This window comes from Hyperolius riggenbachi, chromosome 1 (genome assembly GCF_040937935.1).
Source record: "Hyperolius riggenbachi isolate aHypRig1 chromosome 1, aHypRig1.pri, whole genome shotgun sequence".
Lineage (NCBI taxonomy): Eukaryota > Metazoa > Chordata > Amphibia > Anura > Hyperoliidae > Hyperolius > Hyperolius riggenbachi.
In genome coordinates, this window is record NC_090646.1 from 268,863,781 (window position 1) to 268,879,783 (window position 16,003).

General features: G+C 44.3%; 2 protein-coding genes across 2 annotated transcripts in view; both read right to left on the reverse strand.

Annotated features, from left to right (window-relative positions):
• CCDC158 (coiled-coil domain containing 158) overlaps nucleotides 1-16,003 on the reverse strand; it is a 65,902-nt gene that overhangs the window by 28,764 nt on the left and 21,135 nt on the right. Inside the window, exons 6-8 of the mRNA XM_068232707.1 lie at nucleotides 14,853-15,165; nucleotides 11,324-11,397; nucleotides 11,071-11,181 (exon numbers count right to left, since the gene is read on the reverse strand). Coding sequence (XP_068088808.1) covers nucleotides 11,071-11,181; nucleotides 11,324-11,397; nucleotides 14,853-15,165 — 498 coding nt within the window. The remainder of the gene's footprint in view (nucleotides 1-11,070; nucleotides 11,182-11,323; nucleotides 11,398-14,852; nucleotides 15,166-16,003) is intronic.
• LOC137561640 (uncharacterized) lies at nucleotides 56-4,700 on the reverse strand. Its single transcript, XM_068272954.1, has 3 exons — nucleotides 4,474-4,700; nucleotides 4,289-4,390; nucleotides 56-923 (listed from the first exon to the last, which is right to left on the reverse strand). The coding sequence occupies exons 1-3, from the start codon at nucleotides 4,698-4,700 to the stop codon at nucleotides 56-58; spliced, it is 1,197 nt and encodes a 398-aa protein (XP_068129055.1).

The window sequence follows — 16,003 nt, forward strand, 5'->3', positions numbered from 1 at the left end:
AGTGTTACGTTAGAACATTTTATTTGTAGAAAGCCTGAAAATAATGCATTTAGGTCTACAATCTCCCAGCTGGTCTTTGGAAGAAATGCGACATACAGTCGCGATTACGGATTGCCTCATTCGTGTGCTGACCTCCACTCCAAGTGATGCCACTTAGCGGTGGAACCTGAAGTGCATTCACTTCATCCACCGAGATTCCTTCTTTTTCTATCACGACATTGTGAAGGATGCATGCAGCTTTGACCACAGACACCGCATTTTCCACTTTTAACTGGATTGCTGTATGCAGCACCCTCCATTTGTTAGCCAAAATGCCAAAACTGCATTCCACCATTCGTCTGGCCATACTTAACCGGTAATTAAAATGTCTTGTCCGGTCATTCAAGTGAGTGGCTGAGTATGGGCGCATTACATGTCTGGATAAAGCGAACGCCTCATCACCCACAAAGGTGTATGGGAAAGCTGGATTGGTGGTCCCAGGCCATGGGCTTGGTGGCGGAAAGTCCAGCGTGCCATTCTCCATGCGATAGCACAAGTTGGTGTTCCTGAAGATCTGGGAATCACTTGCTGTTCCATACGCCCCAACGTCTATGTACAGAAATTTGTAATCGGCATCAGCAACTGCCATAAGGACAATGGAAAAAAATTTCTTATAATTAAAATACTGACTACCGCTGTGTGGCGGCTGCACGAGTCGTATATGTTTTCCATCCACTGCTCCAATGCAATTTGGAAACCGACACTTGCCCCAAAACTTATTTGCAACCTCCTCCCAGCGTTGTCGGTTAGGGACGGGCATAAAAGTGGCATGAAGTTCTCGCCAGATAACGAGACACGTCTCCTTCACAATGTATGATATTGTACTTTTTCCCAACCGGTAGGCAAAATGCAATGATGCAAATGATTGGCCAGTGGCCAAAAACCTATGGAGAAAAAGGAATGTGCCATTAATGTTATGTTTTATTCTCTTTTGTCTACAGTCAGATTCTATATGAATAAGTGGAGATCCGTAAGGGACACTTACAAAAAAGAATTGACGAAACTAAGGAAATTGGAGAAAAGTGGTAGTGCTGCTCCAGCTCCACCCACCTACAAGAACTTTGAATTGTTGTCCTATCTGCGCACCATATATGAACCACGAAGGTAAAGTAAAAATTTAACAATTATAATTGTTGCCTACTCCAACCATTTAACCACGATCCTTAACAACACACATACATTTGACAATGCCACACACGGTGAGATATATAGTATGGCTGAGGGAGGCCTAACAGCTGCTTAGCTCATACATAACATTTTTATCAGGCATGAAAGATCAGTTTGGTGTTAAAAAAAAAAAAGTGCGAGGTCTACGTCAACCATACTCTGTACCCCCATGTGTATGTCAATGGCCATTTCACTTCGATATGTGTTGCCATGGATACTGGCTAATTACATAATGTACAGATCTGTTGCCACATATACTCAATCATACATTGGGGTCTGTGTTTTCTTTTGTTTTTCAGAACAGAGGATAGTTTTTCCACTTCAACTAATGTGGAGGTCGACAGCGACAGTACTTGCGCTTCTGGCAACAGCAACTCAGATGCTGGCGACAATGTTTCAGAGGTGCCATCCACTCATACAAGTGGGAGTGTTAACTCCTCACTTACCACAGTGAGACCGCGGCCTAGACCAGCAAGTAGGCCAAAAAGAGTGAGGCCTGCCGTAGTGGAGGAGGAGGAGAATGTACATTTGGCACAAATGAACAAAACTTACCACGAAATTTTGGAACACTTCAAATCAAACCGTGAGAAACAAAGGTCACCAGAGGAGAATGTGGTCTACAAAATCACAGACTCAATGGTGCCTTATCTACTGGACATTGACCCACGTTACTATGCTGATGTACATGGGGAATTCATTGACGCTGCTAAAAAATATCTTGCAAAAACACGGCAAGACCGTGATGGCAACCAGGGTAATAAGCAGGGTTCCAACTTAGAGGGTAGTGCTTTTCGTGGTCACAATCAGGGAACATACCAAGAGTGCTGGCCCTCTGATAACTCGATGCCAGTTCATCGGTCAGAGCCGCAACACTCGTGGATACACCAAGGGCAACCGTACAGTAGCATGCCTCCCTCACAGATGCATTCAATGGCCCGGCCACACAGAGAAACATCATCTACCTCTCGGACGGGACCAGATGTGGCCGAAATGTATCATAGGAACCCCAGTCAAAATCCAGAAACACGTTCCTATCAGAATTTAGATAGGCCATCAGCACCCTGTGCTTCACAACCCACAGAATTCTCCATGACGAGATTCATGTTTGATTATGATGCTACGGAGTAATTAGAACATGTTACATATTTGCATTTGTTCCTCTCATTATGTACTTTTGAGTTGCATTATGCACAGTCCGTTGACTGCAGTACAGAGGCATGTACCTAAGCCATCATACAAACTTTAGTTACAAAATGTTTAGTGTTGTAAAGATTAGCAAGGGAAACGATTCCAGGACCACAGTGAGTGTCCTTATGTTTTGTTGGTTTTGTTATAATGATTTGGTGAAGTCATACAGTGATTGATTTGCCATCAGATGCAAAGAAAAGACCCATCACTATCATGGCTGCCTTTACTACAATCAGATTTAGCCAAAAATTCTGCATAAAATTTTTTCCAATATGTGAATCTGCAGCTCCTGCCAGCTGATCTCCCCCTATACATTTCCTGAAGGTGGCCCAGGGTTCTCTTTGCTGCGCTGCACAGCATCCTAGCATCCCCCACCGCATGTCCACATCCCACAGTACAATATACTTCCTGTGTCACTCCTTTCTTGCAACTTCATGGTCAGCAGAGTGACACCGAAAGTATAGTGTACTCTGGGATGTGGCCAAGTGGTGCGGGATTGTAGCATACAGTGCAGGTGAGAAAAGATAATCCGGAGGCACCGATAAATACTGAACGCAAATGATTGAAATGTACGACCTCTATTGTTAGCCTCATGCGTGTGTGGACGTACATCTCAAATGAGCTGTAGCTACGGCCATGCCGCCTTTCCTCTGTTATATGCCGATTGGGCCTATGAAAGTGGACCATTCACACCGCATCTCAGATACTCTGTTTGTCTGTATTACGGCACAGTCATGTGAGGGGATCTGAAGCCTATTTCATTGCCTCCCTTCCCTGTGTATTACATTGACTTACATCGCAACACTGGGTCAGGAGGCAATGAAAGTGGCTCCTGAGACACTCATATGACTCAGCCATAATAAAGAACCACACAGTATGCATCCGGGGGATCACAAAGAAAGGCGGTTGTGGAGGCAAAGTCGATCGATGATGTTCACATTGGAACATCAGCCTCTGCTCCTTGCGTGGCTGCAAAATGTTTGCCCTTCAGTTGTGAAACTGTATGTATGTGCTTATGTGATGAAAAACATGCACATGTGTTCAAGCACCATTGGTGTAGCAGTATACTTCTCTTGCTGTACCTTTCAAGACAGGACTGTAAGTTTTACATTTAACACCCATTCAACATAAGCAATGAATAACGAACTTGGAAAAGCAGATGCAGATATTTTGTGGACACTTTGTATTATGTTTTATGCTTTTTTGTTAGTTTCCAAAGCTTGCCAATGTGACCAAAAGGTAGCTATTTACAACATGTTGGCCTACTTGCAATTTTTTTTTTTTGCATTAAGAACACAAGATAGCACTTACTACAAATCTATACGTTACCAAAACATTATATTAAAATAATTAATGTTTTCATGTTGTCTGTGTCCTTTGTTCACCATTTAAAATCATATAAAATATGTGTGTGGCCCACATGAAGTAGAAGAAGACGGAACCCGACTGCCTACTGCAGCAAAACCACTACCTCCTGAGCCTATGATTAAGTTCCATTGTGACACTTATATAAATACGTGGTCCCACACATACCCCCAACAACAGGCAGCATAAAATGCATCCACACGTCTACTTTGCATCCATTTACATCCCTATGGTTTTGACAATGCTAGTTTGTCCTCAGGTCAAAAGGATAACGCAAATGAGAACAAAGCTGATAATATAGCTGATTCTGCATTGATTACAGTGCTGACTCACAGTAACCAGTCCTTGCAAACTGCTGGGTGGTCCCTCCACGTGGCCAAAGCCTCTCTGACTTAACTGCTGCATTGATGATGTAAGTGGAAGTGAAGACAGAGAGGCTTTGGCTACATGCATGGTCAAAATAGCGTATGTTAAGGACGACCATTTAACAATGTGCCAATGACAGACATTTAAGAGGGCTCCTTCTCACCTTAGCGTAAGCAGAAGTCTCTCCTCCGGGATCACAGCATTACGGTACCAGGTATTCTGCCTACGTAAATGTGCGCCCAAGGTCTGCAGCAGGTAATCAAAACTGCAAACAAAATAACACAAGCATTTACAATACTTTCCAGAATTTAAAATAAAGCATCAAATTAAGATACATTATCTACTTACGTGGTAGTACTCATCCGTGTATAGTTGAAAAACTTCACCGGGTGACTACGGATATCCTCATAAAGGAGCGTAAACTGCCCTTTTAGAGGCCTCTCCACCACCAGAGGATGCACCCAAAAACGGTGTCTCCTACGAGGTTGAATCCTCCTCCTCCTCCGAATCCTCTCCATAAAGAACTGTAAATTGTTCATCATGGACAAAAGCACAAGATCCTCCAAACCCGACATTCTCCAAACTCCTCAAACCACAACCGACTCAAACTCCCACACCAAACACACGTGGCAACACCTTTTATAGGAATTTCTAAGGCAAATCCTTTTCCTGTGATGACAACTTCCTTCTACTGATGCACAGGCATTGAAAGGGTTAAAAACGCATCTTAAAATCGCATGCGAATTCGCATGCGAATTCGCATGATATTCCGCATGCAAATTCGCAAACCTGATGCGAATTCTCATGTCTCTAGACATTCCATACGCATGCATATTCGCAACGCAACAGTGGAAACAAGCCCTTAGGCTGCCTTCACTTTGGGGAGTTGCATGCATTCCCTGGAAAAAAATAGAATTGCAACACAACGCTGGGGAAAAGTTGCATTGCACTTTATGCCTGAGGTGCGACACATATAGTGACGCACACAGTACATAGAAAGTATGGTTCACTGCCACTGTTAATGCACACATTATGCACTGCATGCATCCAGTTATGGCAAGGGATCTGACGCACTGAACTGTTAAAACGTACCAATGTGACACAATACTGTCAGACGCAACAGACCACAACGCACCAATGTCAAAGTAGCCTAAAACAAATTTACACTAAGGACAGAGTCACACAGTCCACACTAGTGTTTCCCCTTTCCCCGTCAATATTATTGCCAGGAAAACGCCAGGGCAAAGCTGGTAAAAACAACAACAAATTTGTTTTTATGGCATATGTTTTTTTTTTAAGACACCATTTTAATTTAATCAATTTAACTTAATCAAGGTGTCAGTTTAGCCTTTTAAGATAAAACAATCTGTCCACATTATAGAAATGGGGTGAATAAGTAAATAAAATAAAAGGCAATCTTCAAAACCATATTATATTTTTTGGTACTGTGATAATCAGACCCATACATACAGGTATAAAAGCAATAATTTCTGGGGGTACAAAACTGACAAACTACTGAAGTCCCAGGAACATATTAAAGGATACCCAAGGTGACATGTGACATGATGATATAGACATGTGTATGTACAGTGCCTAGCACACAAATAACTATGCTGTGTTCCTTTTTTTCTTTCTCTGCCTGAAAGAGTTAAATATCAGGTATGTAAGTGGCTGACTCAGTCCTGACTCAGTCCTGACTCAGTGTGACCCTCACTGATAAGAAATTCCAACTATAAAACACTTTCCTAGCAGAAAATGGCTTCTGAGAGCAAGAAAGAGATAACAAGGGTCAATAGTTCATAGATTTTAGATCTGGCATACTTCAATGAATATGTTATTGAGCAAAAACAATAAAACAGTTAAAACTTAAAACGTAGATTTAAACATAAAATAAAACTGTGGAATATCTTAAGTCATTTTTAGGAGAAGGAAGATAGATACAATCACTTAGTTCATTAGTTTATTTTCGCCTCGGGTGTCCTTAAACAGCTGTAAAGGACTGTAATTCTGTTCTAGAGATGCATCTGTTCTAGCATCTGTTTCAAATGTTGCCGCCTCCCTTTTATACACTTCCCCAAATCCTGAAACCGCTCTACCTAAAAAAATGAACATTAAGCATCAGGCACATGTATTATACTTAAATATTTCCAGTCACAGTTGTGTATGAAATGTAACACCCTATACAGAAGGGAAAGAACCCTGCCCTTGTGAGCTTACAATTTAAAGGAATAGGAATAAGCCAAGAGGTGGGGCAAAATGTAAGGTGTGCTTTGCAGTGCGTTTCTATACTGTACTGTATAAAGCAAGAAACAGAGCTTGTTCAGATGCTGAAAGAAATGGCATAGGTTATTTGTAAGCTGGTTTGCCGAGAGAAGTTTTAGGGTATCACAGCATGAGGAAGTTCACAGTGCTCCGTTGCGTTGCAGAATAATTGTGCATGTGACGTCACACACGTACCCCACGTGCTATAATGTAGACAACCACATGCGGGCGCAAATGTGGAAGTACAACGATGGAGGCAGTGCAGGCGGTGGCAGGTAAAGTATAACTGCAGAGGCACTGGTGGGGACGAAATAAAACATTAGGGGGACATTGGCCTGGGGGAGGAGAGGCGGCGTCATGTGGCTGATTCTCTCAAAATTTCATGCTGAAATCGATTGGGAATCGGGCTGCAGTTTATGGTGGCCAACATATTTCTCTCCGATCAGATTCCATCAGAAATAGATCTATGTCTTGGTTGATTGGCCACCAAAATCGCTAGATGCATGGGTACCTTTAGACTCTTGTGAGTGCAAAATCCACCAGCATCAGGGATGTATATTTGTAGAGCGCGGGGAGTCCTGACGGGCAGGGCCGGATTACCGACCAGGCAACAAAAGCAGTCGCTTGGGGCCCCATTCAGAGTCAAAGGGGCCCCATTAGCACATAAACCAGCCCTTGCCATCCTGTCAGCGGTGGCTGGATGGTATAATGGTTAAAGGGACTCTGAGCAGTGCAGTAACTATGGAAAGATGCATATCATTTTAAAGCTCTCTTTCTCCTCTTTCCAATGATATCTAAACGGCTGCTCTGTGCCTTTTAGTTTTCGATATTTTCGCGATTGAAATCGCAGCCACAGGACGACTTTTCTCCAAAGTCAGCGGAGGCTGGATGGTATAATGGTTAAAGGGACTCTGAGCAGTGCAGTAGCTATGGAAAGATTCATATCATTTTAAAGCTCTCTTTCTCCTCTTTCCAATGATATATAAACAGCTGCTCTATGCCTTTTAGTTTTCGATATTTTCGCGATCGAAATTGCGGCCACAGGACGACTTTTCTCCAAAGTCAGAGGTGGCTGGATGGTATAATGGCTAAAGGGACTCTGAGCAGTGCAGTAACTATGGAAATATGCATATCATTTTAAAGCTCTCTTTCTCCTCTTTCCAATGATATATAAACAGCTGCTCTATGCCTTTTAGTTTTTGATATTTTCACGATCGAAATCACGGCCACAGGACGACTTTTCTCCAAAGTTGGCAGCTCGATTCAGCACAATGCAATGAAATATAAGGAACCCAGGGGGATATAATTACAAACATCATGCTGGTAGGTGTGAGGATGTAATGAATTAGTTGTGGGTATGCTTAAAGGCATATCCACAGGCACTGCTTGGAGTCCCTTTAAGGGCTCTGCCGCTGACACAGGAGACCAGGGTTCGAATCTCAGCTCTGCCTGTTCAGTAAGCCAGCACCTATTCAGTAGGAGACCGTAGGCAAGTCTCTCTAACACTGCTACTGCCTATAGGGCGCGTCCTAGTGGCTGCAGCTCTGGCGCTTTGAGTCCACCAGGAGAAAAGCGCGATATAAATGTTATTTGTCTTGTCTTGTCAAATGATGCCGTGCGCTGCTGATTGTCTTCAGAGCCAGGCTCTCCTCCTAGGTCCCCCTCCTGCTACTGTGCGCTCTGCCGCTGCCCACTCCACCCTCCCTTCCCCCAGAGAACCACAGCTGCAGCAAGAATGATAGCAGCAGATGGCAAACGCTCACTCACCTATCCATGATCCAAGCAATAGAGATCCCATCATCTGAAACCCATCTGTCTCTTCTACAGTGCAGGCGCTCGCTCTGAACTTCCTGATTCTCAGATCAGACATGAAGTAGGAAGTAGTAATAGTAGTAGTAACAGAGCAGCAGCACTCTAGAGGAGACAGATGGGCTCCGGATGACAGGACCTCTATTGCTTGGATCGCAATAGGTGAATGTGATTCATCTGGTGCTGTCATTCTCCCCCACTGCGGCGGCCTTCTCTGCTGGACTATCGTATTCACTGGGATGGAGGCTGCATGGTGGCTGTCTAGTTTGGGAGGAAATTGGTTGTTCGGTGGTGGGAGTGGTTATGTAATTCTGTCTGGGGAACGGCTTCCGGTTTGGCGGTGTCCAGAGCTTTCTGCAATTGCCAGGCTGGAGATGCAGGGGGAAAGTGCTGCTGTGATATCTGGCACCCTCTTCACAGGGGTGCCCCAGCCCCTGAGTGCAAATGTCCCAGCCATTCATCTCTCACTCTGCATTTTGCCGCTGCTATTCCCTGCATTGTGCACCCACAGAGGAAAGCGTGCTGTTGCCCATAGCAACCAGTAGCTCGGCTGCCCGGTGTGTGCGACATATTGCTGTGCAGCTGCATCTTCTGATTCTATTACGACATGATGGGGGGGCCCAAATCAGTTACTTTGCTTAGGGCCCCATTTAGCCTTAATCCGGCTCTGCTGACGGGGCAAGAGGTCCATCAATCCTCCCATACAACTGTCCACAGCAAGCAAATATTCCCATACAGGATTCAACCCCAAAACGGACAATATCCGCTTTGGGGTTGAGTCCTGTATGGGAATATTTGCTTGCTGTGTACCTTTAGACTCTGCCAGCTTCTTTTCAGAAAGGTGGGAATGATGCAATCCAGACATCAGGAGCAGCTACACCAACTGAGGTAAAAACACACTAAAGATGGCCACACACCGTTAAATTTTTAAATATCTGTTCTATCTTAAGAATAGCAATCAATTTTTCTGACTGATTGGTCAGATTTTGAATTGTTACAATGTACCACACACCTATGTTCAGTTTTTCCCCAATCATGAATAAAATAATTAAAAGCTCAGAAAAAAAAATGATTGGAACTGTACATCAAGTAATTGACATCCATCACACACCATACAATTCTTGATAAAGTTGGTCTGAAATTTCCAACATGTCCAATCTTCAAAAACAAAAAAACAAAAAAAAAAAAAAGGAAAATTCAATTGGGTTTTTTTGATCGAAAACAAAGAAAAGCTCTAAATTTTTTAGGGACAACCGATCAAAATTATCAAATTGGCAAAAAATTGGATCTTATAATTGTACGGCTTGTGGCCACCATAAGCCTTGTACACACCAGACAATCTGTGCAGGGGCATCTCCAGGCTTATTTGGCACGTTGGATCTCTCAATGACACTGAAAAACGAGTGAGGGACAAGCACATTGTAACCTCAAAACTTTCTGGAAGCTGCTATATCATGAGTCACCCCATCATTTCTCCGCCCCTCCCATTGAACAGTACATTGCTATAGACAAGCCACATGTCCATACAGAGCTCATTAAACGTTGTGTCACCCTAACAGTATGTACATGATCGTCAAGGGACACACAGACTAAGGCTGCTTTCACAGTGGGACGTTACAGGCGCACGTTAGTGCAGCCTGTAACGCACCGCACAGCAATGAAAAATCAATGGGGTGTTCACAGTGCCCACGTTGCGTTACACAGCAACGCTGCACGTTCGTTTGAAGTGCAGCATACTGTGCGTTCTAGCGGCTTAGACTTTGCACATGCTCAGTATGGGTGTTTTTTCTATTTTGTGGGCGGAGAGGAGGCGGGGAGAGGCCGCTACATAGCCAGGCACATGGCTACTTTATATTCACTGCACTTGCAGTGTTTACTTCCAGGAGCGGCCGCTGATTGGCTGGCGGGACCACGTGATGCGGAGAGCTCCGCTCACGTGGTCTCCACAGCGCATCTGACAGAGCAGGCGCACCAAGAGCTGCTTTTAATGCAGCTCTTGGTAGCGTCCTGCTCCAACACCACCAGGCGTTGCGTTGGGGGCACGTTATGCGACCTTAACATGTCATCTAACGCAATGTCTTAGTGGGAAAGAAGCCTAAAGGTGCCCACTAACTGTCCAATTTCTAGCGAAAAATCGTTCGAGCGATCAGAAATTCTGATCGGATTGGTTGTAAATAATCTCCATTGGTGGAAACAATCTATTATGAACGAGTGAAAAAAAATGACGTCCGAATGAATTTTTTTTCTTTTTGGTTGTGATAGATAAGAAGCAAAGATTGGTTCGTTGATGGTGTAGTGAACGATGTATTACAATATTTCACTTCCGATCAGAATTTCTGATCGCTCGAACAATTTTTCGATACAAATTGGACCGTTAGTGGCCAGCTTAAGGCGGTGTATGCATCTGCTTATGCACTCGATTGTTTCAGTCATGTGATCAAAATTTCAGGACAAGATGTTTAGCATGTTTCAAACATAACTTCAATAATCACAAGGACATAAGAGGAATTTCTGTGTATCTGACCAACACTCAAGCACAATGACACAGCATTTCTGTTTTCTCTCCCACTATTTACAGTAACCCTGCATGTACTCCCATGACTGGTTTTCCCAATACAGCCTTCTGGCTGATCCACAAGGAAACCTGTGTAATAATTTGAATTACTTCAAATTCCAGTTCAGTTTATAAAAGGCCGATGATAATAATTAAGCTGGGAATAAATACAATATGATCTTGAAATTCTAAAGTTGTGACAACAAATCAGAGCTTTACATATCTATATTTTTTTTAGTAATCAAAAAGGATTACGTATGGTCAAAGAGATTAGTTATCTTATTATACAGGTACATAACAAAAAGACAAAACGGACATACTGGACTGCTTCTAACTCATCCTGCATGGTCTTTCCATGGTCCCTGGCAGAATTCATTTCAAGAGTCAGTGCTGCCACCTCCTGGTCATGCTCTTTCACAAAATCACTACACCTAACCAAAATTGAAAAGAAAATATTGTAAGTTGAAGACTTCAGCTTAATAATTATGGGCTTACGATAAATCAGTGAGCAAGGCACAAAAACAAAGCTACGCATACAGTAGCTGTACATTCATATGTGGTAATACTTCTTACCTTTCTTGACACTGCTTCAAACTCTTCTCTTTAATCTCCAATTCATTATTTATAAAATTAATTTTCTCTTCTGTCTAAGGGCAACAGAACAGAAACACGGTATTCATTTTCAGGGTCATTTATGTTTGAATTATTTTTACATTGTTTCCAGTCCCTAATAATGTTTGTGAACTAAATGTTTTGAATTTCTTTTTCCTTTATTTATAAACTGTTAAACAAACAATTGTCGACTCCGCACTAGCTCCATTCTTCTATCTCAAATGGAAATGTAAACTTACTGAATTAGACTGATATACCTATATCCAAATTGCCCACCTTAACCACCTTAGCGGTATGGACGAGCTCAGCTCGTCCATTACCGCCAGAGGGTGCCGCTCAGGCCCTGCTGGGCCGATTTTGATCAAATAAAGAGCAGCACACGCAGCCGGCACTTTGCCAGCCGCGTGTGCTGCCCGATCGCCGCCGCTCTGCGGCGATCCGCAGCGAGCAGCGGCGAAAGAGGGTCCCCCCAGCCGCCTGAGCCCTGCGCAGCCGGAACAAATAGTTCCGGCCAGCGCTAAGGGCTGGATCGGAGGCGGCAGACGTCAGGACGTCGGCTGACGTCCATGACGTCACTCCGCTCGTCGCCATGGCGACGTAGTAAACAAAACACGGAAGGCCGCTCATTGCGGCCTTCCGTGTTACTTTTGGCCGCCGGAGGCGATCAGAAGAACGCCTCCGGAGCGCCATCTAGTGGGCTTTCATGCAGCCAACTTTCAGTTGGCTGCATGAAATAGTTTTTTTTTTAATTTAAAAAAAACCCTCATGCAGCTGCCCTGGCGATCTTAATAGAACGCCAGGGTGGTTAATCAAAGTCATTGGGCTTGATTCACTAAGACAAATAGCATGCCTTATCAAAGTTAACACGCCTTATCAGAGTAGCATAGCGAGCGCTACGAAACTGCAGGGGCTCAGAGCCGGACGAGTGGAGTTGCCAATTAGCAGGCATAAGTTTGTAGCGCTTGCTATGCTAATCTGATAAGGCGTGTTAACTTTGATAAGGTGTGCTAACTTTGATAAGGCATGCTATTTGTCTTAGTGAATCAAGCCCATTCTCTTCAGCCTGCAAAGATGTCCCAGGAAATATTCTATCTATGGCTGAAAGAGACTATGAAAAACCCTCAGAAAGGTATTTCACTCTGGTATAGACAGTTAACGTGTACCTGAGACAAGAAGCGTCTCAGGTAGCATACTTACCTGGGGCTACCTCTCAGTCTCCCCGGATGGCTCCTGTAACTTGCAATTTAGCCCGTAGTGGCAGGCTAGCGACAATCTCCTTGTCACTAGCCTGCAATTTACCTTGCAATTGTCAATTTACGTCTTCTCCGCCTCCCCCCGGTTTGTCTCCCCTAACCTCCTCCATCGCCATTGCTCCCCGCCTCTTTCAGCCTCCTCCAATCGGAAGCTAGGCCGCGACCCAGTAAGTATTTCCTGGGTTGCAGGGAAGTATTTCCTGGGTCGCGACTTAGCTTCCGATTGGAGGAAGCTGAAAGAGGCGGGGAACAATGCAGAAGATGAGGAAGAATGAAGCAGCCACATGAAATAGTCTGTCACACTCCTTCAGAAAGGATGCAGAAAGGATGCAGTCACAGGACACTGTGGAGAAAGGATTTCCACTTCCCATACCCCTCAGCTCTGCAGATCTCCATCAAGCTTTTTTTTCCCCTTTCTCTCCCCAGACACAGTATAAAAGCTGCTCTCCTGTTGGTGAGAGGAATTCTCCATCTAGATGTAGGAGGGAAAACTGCAAACAGCAAACTATGCAATTACCGTATTTTTCGGACCATGGTCCGAGTAGACCATAAGACGCACCCAGGTTTAGAGGGCAGAAATCAGGGAAATATATATATATATATTTAACTCGGTGCGTCCAAGGTACAAGGGCGTCTTGTGGATTTTTCTTCTCCCCAAGTGGTCTCTATCTAACCTACACTGCCCAGCTACACTAACCCCTGCTGCCCCCACAGCTAAACTAACTACCCTATACTAGCCCCTGCTGCCCCCCCCCCCCAGTGACCCTAACTACAGCCACAGAAGTTCTCTCCACCAGAACCAGCTTGCAAGTCCTCTTCTTCATCTTTTCCTCCATTTTAGCTCTGGCTCCTGTTCTGGTCTCCCCCTGAACAAATCCTCCAAGGCCTTCATAAAAGAGGACATGCTAGTCGAGGGGCCAGCATTGCAGCACTCGTGGCAAAAACCCACTGCACGAATGGGGACACACCAGGACTTAACCCTGTACATCCCGGCTGCGCACAGATAAGTCATAGCTGGCATGGCATGTCGCATGGGAAGCGAGAGCATGCTGGGGGGGCGTGGCCAGCATGTCTGAATGGACGCTGTCTTTGGGAGCTGCAGTGCCTGATCAGGAACACAGCGGGGCAGCAAGCAGTCCTGGTCCTCCACACAGCATGTCACAGGTGAGAGAACATGCTGGGGGGGGGGCGCGTAGCCAGGAAATTTTAATGGGCGCTGTCTTCAGGAGCTGCAGACCCTGATCGGGGACACAGTGGGGACATAGCAGGGCGGCCAGCACTCCCGATCCTCCTTACAGCATATGTCCCAGAGAAGATAACATGCTGGAGGCGGGGTAGGGGATGGGAGGAGTCAAGCATGCTGGTACTGCACCGAGTTACGCTGGATTCCAGTGCTCTGTAGGTACTTGGTTGGAGTACATTCGGACCATAAGATGCACTGACTTTTCTCCCCCACTTTTGGGGGAGAAAAAGTGCGTCTTATGGTCTGAAAAATACAGTAACTGTTTCAGAGCTGATTTCATTAAACTATACAGTAAATCCCAGATATGATCACACAGAGAATATACTTTGCCTCAGGTACTGAATAGCCATGCTGGCAGGATGGCTACACTTGTATGTATCCCTGCCCTCCCAGTGATACTTTGGGGGGAGGGGGCAGGATGCACAGTAAATGGAAGCACCGTGGCAGTGAGCATAATAGATGGGTACACTATAGGGAAGCACTATGAGTGAGACACAATAGTATGGGAAGTAGAGTACTGGGGGACCCTATTCCTTTTACTATCCCCAACTACTGTGCTTCCCTATAGTGCACACAACAGCAAGGGCAGTACATTGAGTGCACAGCAGAGGGGACAATATAGAGAAACACGGTCGTAGGGGATAGTGAAAGGGAGTGCTGTAGCAAGGGATGCTAAAGTGGGGCACTGGGAGGGGGACAACATAGCGAATTAAAATGGTGAATTAATGAATTAATTTACCTTCACCCTTAGGGCTTGATTCACAAGAGTGCTGTTAGCACGACCGTTTTCACGCGAATTTTCGCGTTTGCGAATTTTACCGCTCAAGTAAACGTTTTCGGCTGCAAACGCAAATTATTGCGCGAAACCATAACAATTTTGCGCAAAAATTCACGTTTAATTGCGCGTGAAAATTCGTGATCGCGTGCAAGCGAAAACAGCCGTGCTAACAGTTAGCACTCTTTTGTGACTCAAGCCCTTAGCGTGTTAACTTACAGTTTGAAGCTTTGCTTTGAGAGACGACACCTCATCAGCCAATTCGTGGAATACCTTCATCAGAATTGTTCCAAGATTGCTAAAATCAAAGCCTGATTGTAGTTCCTTGCCAGAAGGATCAATGTATGCTAATATAGCTTTCTGAATATCCTGGTGCACCAGATCACGCTTCTGCAGCATCTCTTTCAGAATATCAATGTAGGCATGTGCCTGCTTCAGCATCTCTTCCTGCACAACCTTAGCCGTCTCCAGCTCCTGGATTTTATCTTCAAGCTGTTTAATTGCCCCATCTTGGCTTTTTGATTCATTACACCTGCATGAAAATATAGACACAATCAGGCAGATTTTTCTGTTTGATTTAGCTTTTTACATGTCTGCATAACATTGCACCATTTAAGCAGAAAAATTAGGTCTGTGCTGGTAAACATTATGCCCTCTTGTCTGTGATGACAGGAACACAAAAATATTACACCCACACTTAGCTGGGCAACTAGAAAATATAAAACCCATTATGCCTAGTCTGTCCTGGACAATAAGAAAAAGTACAGAAATTATGACCACAGTACCTCCATTACCAGACAAAGGTAAAATTTATGCCCACAATCCAAACATTTCAAGAGTCCTTCCCTCTTACCTCAAACATCTGAAAAATACATTCACCTTAAGCCTGGTTTACACTGGCACAAAAAAGGTCTGTTTAGCGGAGCTAAATGGACCGAATCCTAACGGAGGGGAACTGATCCGATGTTAATCAATAAGATCTGTTTACATCGCTCCATTAGAATGGATCAGCAAGTTTAGGGTGACTGCGATAATTCCAGAGCAACGGATGCGTTGCACTGACTGCGTACTAAGGGAACGGAGCAAAAACTGATGCCCAATAAAAACAGTTTTTTTTTACATGGATCCATTTGTTGATACATCCACTGTGAATTAGGCCTCTTACTCCCTTTAAAAATCAATCCAAGGACTGCAGAAATAATCTACCCTCCCACCTAGTTAAACTGCTATGCCCTTCTGCATAGAACAGGTTGACGGCACTTTACATAATGTGTTGAACATTGTCCAAGGACTTCTCATAACCCTACCAAAACTGATCATTGAAAGGATGGCTGCTTTCAATCATGTGATTTAAGCAGATGATGAGAAAA